We start from the raw sequence: 7,750 nt of genomic DNA on the forward strand, positions 1-7,750 counted from the left end.
AAGAAGACGGGTAGGAAAAAACAGCCCCCACCAGCTGTGGGTGCGACCGAAAGCCCAACTTTTCAACCCCCCGCTGTGTACCAGTCCCATGGAAAGAAAATCGGGGAAAAGCGCCCATGCAAATAGCAACCAGATATGTACCGTGAAAAAGAACAAGACTTTTGGCCCAGGAAACTCCCAGTTTGTAAAAGAGAACCGCTGTTGTGGACAGCACCGACCCGCTCGGTTATGGCGAAGGGGGAGACAGGATTGGCAGGTTGGTCGGTCCTGTCGGGGCGGTTCAACATCAAAGCCAAAAGAGGGCCGCAACTCGATTTTTCTCTTCGCAGGTGTGACCATGCATGCACCTGGCACTTATGGGCATCGAGCCCGGTAGAGGAAACGAAGCGCTGAAGTAGTGAGCTGCCGGGCTGGTGTGAGCGTTTGTCGTGGATTCTCACACCCAACAGGCCCCCGCGTTCAATCGCTCGCTGCAGCTGCGAAGTCGCTCGCTTCGTGCTCGGTCGGAGAAATCGATTCTGTCGCAGTATGTTGAAGGCTGAAAAGCAAAGAAAAGCCGATTCTCCAGATCTATGAAAGCTGAAAAAAGGGGGGAAACCGCAATGAAAAGTGAAAAGAAGCCCGAAAACGCCAGGGTATGTGAGTGAGAAAAAGTCGACCCGTATACCGAAAAGGAAGATGATTAGTCGGGAGCCGGCAACAGACGAACGGCGGAACCGAAAACGCCAGCATGCGTCGGGATTCGCGTTGCAGCGTCGTCAAGAGCACGATGATAAGCGTGTTGACGTGCTTGACCTTGTAGAAAGGCGCCATCGTGGCACCAACACCTCAAGGTGGCGGCGTGATCGCCAGTCTGTCCCGGCCCTCGCTGGGGTATCTGAATGCAAATGTATTGAGGAATGTCCAAAGTGCCCGTGAGGACATCCACGAGTGAAAGTCGATGCAAGGAGATGCGGTTGCTGCCCGTGGGAACCGAACCGACTAAGAAGAGCGCCCGCGAGGCGAAGATGCGTCGGGACGCCGGGGACACCAAATGGCTCGGAGTCGAGGGTCTCCTCAACCCATGACGGCCTGGCCGTAGGCATAGTTGGCGCCGAAATAGCTGGCGGGCCGGTGGAAGCCGATGCAGCTGTCGCAGCGGCAGTCGGCCACGTGGTCCCAAATGCTGCGGCCATGGCCGTAGACGGAACGGTAGCCAGCGGTGTTCCGAGAGGCATGGACGCTGTGGCGGTGGTTGTACGGGGCAGGAGGCTGGTAAGAGCGCGACGCGGCCGAGTTGTCCATGAGCGCCGTGTGGAACCAGTCGACGTAGCTAGCGTTCATCATGGCCAGCGAGGCTGCGTACTCGGGGGTGCCATAGCCCGAGTCGGGCGGCGTGACGGGAGCCGCCTGCGCCCACGCGGATTGCGAGTAAGCCCATGGCGAGGGGTCGCGGCGGTACGAGGCACCGGCCTGCGAGGCTTGGTTGCGCTTCATGCTCGTAAGGCGCTCGTACTCGGCCACCTGCTGCTGGTGCCAGGCCGAGTACAGCTGCTGGGCACGCACGCGCGACATGTCGGTGTCGACGGGAGAGACGAGCGCAGCATGCTGCTGCTGCTGTTGCCGCTTCTTGGTCTCCTGCCACTCCTGCCAGTTGGCCAGCCACGCCTGGTAATCCTTGCTCTCATCCAGGTTCACGTAGAGCCGCCAGCTGATCAGGCTGAGCCACTCGTATTCCAGAGTGTTGAGCTCCTGGACAGGGATCCCGCTAACCTCGGCCCACGACTTGTTCTGGAAGGTGTTGTCGTCGAGGAACTTGCTTCCGAGAAGCAGGGCGATGGTGAGCAGGCGCCATGTCTGGCCCTCAGAGGGGGGATTCTGGCCCTCGGCGAGCATCGTGTTGATGCGCTTGGCAAGGTAGTTCATGCCGAGGAGGATGGTGGTGCTCGGGAGCCGAGTCGATGTGAGGATCTGCGACACGAACTTGCGGAACGCCGGGTTGATGGCGCGCTGGGGCATCACCAGACGCGTCGCCATCTCGGAGACGTAATCAGCCATGAGCTCGACCTCGTAGTCGAGGACGGCACACACGCCACCAGGCATGTTGGCGGTTGTTGGGTTGTCGAAAAGGGTTCGCAGAACTGGCGGGGAGGAGGGTCGAGCTGCTTCGGGCAGCTGGAACGACGCGAGCTAGTCGAGGTGAAGCGCACACCCGCGCAAGTTTCCAGAGCCGGAGAGCAGGAGGATCCCGAAAAGTAAAGGAAATGGAAGACCTAGTAGGACAGCAGAGCCATAGAGCGTAGCCTTGCTGCCGTCGATACGAGGAAGGAGGACGTGCTTCGTATCAAAAAGAGCTCGAGGGCAACCCCAGCTTGCTGATGAGCCAAGAGCTGCGAAGGTCGATGGAAGGTCAAGAAAAGGGACCGGCGACAGAGATCAAAGATGATCTCGCGTTTGAGCTCGAATGCACCGGGAGAGCGGTGTCGAAACTAGGAGAGAAACAAAAGGAACGTCTGCGCGCTATCGAACATGTTAGTCCAGGGAATCCGGCTTGGGGTCCGAAACGAATAATATGACGGAACGCGACGTTGTGGTGGCGAGTCGAGAGCAGGATGATCAGTGGGTGGGGATCATGGAATGTCGAGCAGCCCGAACATCGAGTTCAAGCGCGTCGGGGGGGTTCCGTGGAGGGCCAGGTATCGCGAGTCGAGCCGTCTTGGGTGCTGTTATTCTGGTCGGTGGAGAGGTCCGGTCGGGATGGGTCGCTTTCGTTTCGTGATCGGTCCGGTCGCGACACGCACAAAAAAAGAGACGGAAAGCCAGCGCGACAAGAAAGCATGAACCACTGACCTGGCAAAAACAGCCGAGACTTTGTGATTCCTCGTCTCAGCCGAGATGGTGGGCGTCCTCCAGGTTGTGTCGATGGCAAGGCCAAAGTCACAACAGCACCCCAGATGCCTTCTCCAAACCGATCAACCGAACGAAACAAAAAAAACCGCTCCGGCGAGGGCGAAGCGATGCTGTCTCTGGTCGAGTCGGCGACGTCGACAGGTACGCGAATCCTTTGGTGAACGACACAAAAGTGAATTTGGTCGATCCGTCTGTCGCTGGATAGCTTGGCAGGATTCGCGGTTGTCGAAGATAGGAGGGAGCACGTCGTAGAAGACGGGGAATGGGTTTGGGGTGTGGGAGGTGCACAGAGAAAATAGAGGGAAAAAAGCCACGAGCGATGGAGAATGGCTCCAGCGGTGGCCAAAGTGGACAGACGGCCGACCACCACCCGGGCAATTGAGTGGCCAGTACTTCGCAAGCCGGGGTGGGTCGCCTTCAGTTGGAAACGTTAACGTTAGTGGGTCGATGGGGCGGAGGGGGAGGGGGGGAGGAGGAGGGGAGATGGGCGATTTTCGCTAGCGGACTGCAGTGGAAGGAGACCCACACCCGCCGGATGTGGGCCAAAGTCAGGTTTCCGGCACAGGCGGGCACAATCGCCGGCCCAAGGCCTTTCCAGGAGGTCGTGGAAGAGACGGTGCAGGGTGAGCCTGTGTTACGGACCGCAGGAACAGAACCTGCCCTGGCGCTGGGGAGTTTCAAGCCCATCCCCAACCCACACAGGCCGCACAACCCGATGCTAGCACCCATCGATCATGACGTCTGTCTGCTCCGCGTCATTTTGATGCTTACGTACTTAGCACGGGATATTTTTGTTAAGGTCTTTTCTTTTCGCAAAGCACATACACACACGCACACATACACACTGTGCGGGAGAAGATCCGACGGTTGATTTGGGGATCAGCAGAGATCTCTGTCCATCAGCCCGCGGCAGCGTCAACGTCACCAGTTGTTGTTGCACTTGAGCCCAGCCATGCAATTTACCCAAACGGTCGGCCGGGCGCGTTGATGCGTCAAAATTTTTGGAGGGACAGGTGACGGACAAGAGGTTGACGGAAATGAGCTAGAAAGAGCGCGCGCCAGTCGCCAAGGAAAAGGAGAGCGCCAAGATGATGAGGGTACGAAGCATGTACATGGGTTCACGGGTAACCAAAACAAGGAGTCAGGAGGAGCCAAAGGGGGGCGTGTCCCAAGGCCGGTTCTCGGCCCTCGCACCCCCCTCCGTCGACCTGGGTGCGAGAATCACAAGCCCGGCTGTTTTTTTTCTTGCGTTTCCATCCTTGGGATTTTGTGCATGTGGAGACCAGACAGTGAGCATCAGGTCGTGTTCATCGGGACAAGACTCAGAGAGCAGGCTTGGTTCAACCTTGAACGGCTAGGAGCCCGGATGTCTCAAAGGGAAACAATTCTGCTGCTTCAGACCGGGGGAAACATTCCAATCTTCCAGATTCCCGGCCCCCCGAGTCAACAAACCGAGCGCCTCAAAAAAGCCTTAAAAGTCTGAAGTTGCCGGGGGACCCACACCTTGGAGCTCGATGCGAGTCGTTCTGGTTGGACGGCGTTTTGAGATCTCGAGGGGTGGAGCTCTAAAGCAACCCCTCGGGGTGTCTCTTTCACGAAAAAAAAAAAAAAAAAAACATGCCGGGGAAAGCAGGAGGCGCGACGAGGCGGTCAACAAGGCTCAGAAAGACGAGCACCAGGAACCGTAGCGTCGGGCAGAAGCTCCCCAAGAAAGGAAGGCCGTGCCCCCAACCGACCACGAAGCACGCTATGTCATGAGGCACACCACGACACCTTGAGGTTGGAACAGGCAACCTTTCTAGCCAGGATGACACGCTCGATGGCAGCTTCAACATCCGACGTGGCAAGAGATGTCAGAAGATGGCAAAGGAACAAGAACCTGGATGGTCACCGATCGCCGCCATCTACGCAGTATGTACATGGCCCGTGCTTGAAACCGGTCACTGCCTGCCGATTGTTGACCGGCCTAGGGGGTCCTCTTGGTGGACACTTGGAGGGGGGAGGGAGGGGAGGAGGCAGTGTCCAGTCCCGACGTCGTGCTGGGTGCTACCGCTGCGCTGTTGCTGCTGCTGCTGCGGATTTCCCTTCTGGTCTTCTGCAGCTGGCAAGCCGGACGCACCAGACGGACAAGACGGGGGTCCCATCGCTATGCGTGTCGAGTCAATTTTTGCTGCGCCTGACATCGCCTGGAGTGTAATTTCCAGACCACCCGAACCACTCACAACGCTGTCCTCATGGGAGTGGGAAGCATCCAGTCAAACAACCTAGCTTGTCTTTTTTTTGTTTTGTTTTGTTTTATTTTTTTTGTATTTTTAATGTCCTGACCATCTGGTGTATGTAGAGCATCGGCATTCTGATTAACCTAAAAAAAACAACCCAAAGGGAGCCCTCGAACCGCGTCGTGTACATACTGCGTATTTGTAAGATGAGGTGGCTGACTTCAGCCGTGGCGGGTTGTGCTTCCTCATCGTCCAACCCTTGAACCGGCGCTGCGTGCAGAGCCAGAGCGGCCCTGCGCCTCCACGAAGCCACTGGCTGGCCGTCTTGGGGAATAGGAAGGCAGCCAAGACAAGAAGACAGCCGGGTCTGAAGGCTGGAGTCGGCGCCAATAAGATGCGAGATGGGCTCTTTCGACCAACCAGAAGCTACGCGATTTGATGTATCATTCGACAGCCCAACCGCTGTTCACAAACACGGCCAGCCAGACACCCCAGCTGCAGACCGCCTTCCGAAACCCCCCCCCCACCCCTTCGTACCGTTCATGACCGGCTGCGCCCGTTGGCCATGCGAGATTGAGGGTGCAATCCCAATCCGCCCTCGGTTCTCTGGGCTGATTGCCGACTCCAAGAGCCACGCAAGAGAACCCGTACGTCCCGTCTTCCCAGATTACTCGGGACTCCCCAAACCGGACTCGCCTGTCGCACGTCTCCTCCCTTTCCCCCCCCCCCCCCCCCCCACACCGAAAAAAGGGGGGGTCATCGACCCCGTGGCCGTTGTTGTTGCATGGCGGTGTGGGCAGACGACGAAACGATCTGTGTGGCATTCGCCTCTGCGGCATGGAGGGCCTGGCGGTAGCAAAGTCACCTCCGAGAAACGTTGAAGTGACACATGCTTCTCTCCCGGTCTTTTGCTGCCCTCGCAATTGGACGCTTCCCCTTGGTGCGGAGAAGGGAGAGTGGGCGGCAAGAAATGACTCGTCTCCCTTCCCTCGGCGCACCGCACTCCGCTTCATCAGGGAAAAGACACCGCAAACAGCACAACACCCACTAGCAAGTAGTGACAACGTGAGGCGCGGCGGGCGGGTGGCGGCGAGCCCGGCAACAAATCGATCCCTTGGTGCTGCAGGACGCGCAGACGCGGAAAGCGTGCGTGCGGTTGTGGTTGGGCAGGCCGTTCTCCAGCATCCCAGTCAGCAGAACATCACTGGTCGTCCATCTCGGCGGTGGCTGCTGCTGGACGGAGATGGAGACAAGAAGCGGAGCGCCGGTGCCTCCGTCCGTCTCATGCATCATCCCCTCTGCTCAGAACCCCCCCGCCTTCTCTCCGCACGCACGCTGACGTCGCGAGCATCCAGTCCGGCCGGCCGGCAGCACCAAGATGCGACACACGCTAACGTTACTGCAGTCAAGGAAGCTGCTTCCCCTCTCTGCAAGAACATCCAGGAATGGTTTGGCCAGCCACCCGCCAATCTGGCTCTGTCTCGTCTCACGGCCGTTGCGGATCGTGCCTCGCCGGGCACCGCAGGTGGTAGCCGACGACGAGCTGCCTGCTCAACGCCGTCACCATACCTTTTGATAGGAAGATGCCCAACCATGCTGCTCAGGACCCGATATAGCTCCCAACACATCTGTGCGCCGACGGTTCCTTGCCGCGGCGCATGAAAGCATCGGATGGATCTGATAGGCACCACCATCTACATCCGCCGGCGGCATACAAGTATGCCTCAAATCGTTACCAGATGGAGATGGCATATCCAGAGAGTGTTGCCCCCCCCCCCCCCCGTGTCGCCCGTGTGCCCCCCGCTGTCTTGGGGGATCTGGTTACCCTACGGTATCCACATGTTGCCGCCGTCGAAACCCCGCCGGGACGAGCATCGACCAATGGAGAAACTCCAAGCGCCCCGATCTCGTCCGGTGCAGCGCGTCTCACGAGTTGGAGGAATTGTCAAGAATAATTCTGTTTTGCAGCACGCATCCAAACCGCAATCGCAGCATCTCAGGTGGCTAGATTCGGCGTTGGGCACAAATCTGAACCCACACATGTTGGCGACGCACAGCTTGATCATCCCCACACCAGCCCTGCATCGCCAGACATGGCTGCAACACCTCCCGCGTTAGGGTGTCATGATGGCGGGGGTTCTCCAGTTTTTGGTCTAATATTTTTTTTTTCGAACCATCGTGGGAGAGGAGACAAAAAGGATTCGAAGAAGGAAAAAAGCAAAAATATCCCGCAGTCGCATTGTCCCCGTCGTCCCACAAAAACGTCAACCTCCCCCTCCCCTGCCCCTCAACGAGCTGGACATGCGCGCTCTCCACTACCCACGGACAAAGCTCTCCCAAGAAGAGCAACCCGTAGTCTTGGCCCGCATGTGCCGATGGAGTATTGTTTTACCATTGCATTTTTTTCCTCTCACCTGTCCGCTTCATCCGACGATGAGGAGGAAGATGAGAAAAACGAGGAGGATCAGCGGCACCCGATGGCGGGGGGTTTAGAGAGGAGCCACCTCCCCCCATTCCTGCATCAACTGCTATAGCCCCATGGCCCGAGTCTCTGCCGTGGATCGTCCGAGACCCGACCGAACGACGGACCGATCGAGCGAAGGGAGCCGGGGGGCCGGAGGAGACCAGGGATTCCTTCTACA

At 58.2% G+C, this 7,750-nt stretch overlaps 2 protein-coding genes across 2 annotated transcripts; one reads left to right on the plus strand and one right to left on the minus strand.

The window, feature by feature from the left end:
• Positions 1–1,056: 1,056 nt before the first annotated feature.
• On the minus strand, positions 1,057–2,082 carry VTJ83DRAFT_4376 (uncharacterized protein; the record flags this gene model as incomplete). The annotated part of the gene is made up of 1 exon (XM_071010858.1): positions 1,057–2,082. One exon carries the CDS (start codon positions 2,080–2,082, stop codon positions 1,057–1,059), a length of 1,026 nt encoding a protein of 341 aa, XP_070865826.1.
• A 3,863-nt stretch (positions 2,083–5,945) lies between these two features.
• VTJ83DRAFT_4377 (uncharacterized protein) lies at positions 5,946–6,770 on the plus strand (the record flags this gene model as incomplete). The annotated part of the gene is made up of 1 exon (XM_071010859.1): positions 5,946–6,770. One exon carries the CDS (start codon positions 5,946–5,948, stop codon positions 6,768–6,770), a length of 825 nt encoding a protein of 274 aa, XP_070865827.1.
• Positions 6,771–7,750: the final 980 nt, after the last annotated feature.

Source organism: Remersonia thermophila, chromosome 4, assembly GCF_042764415.1.
Source record: "Remersonia thermophila strain ATCC 22073 chromosome 4, whole genome shotgun sequence".
Lineage (NCBI taxonomy): Eukaryota > Fungi > Ascomycota > Sordariomycetes > Sordariales > Chaetomiaceae > Remersonia > Remersonia thermophila.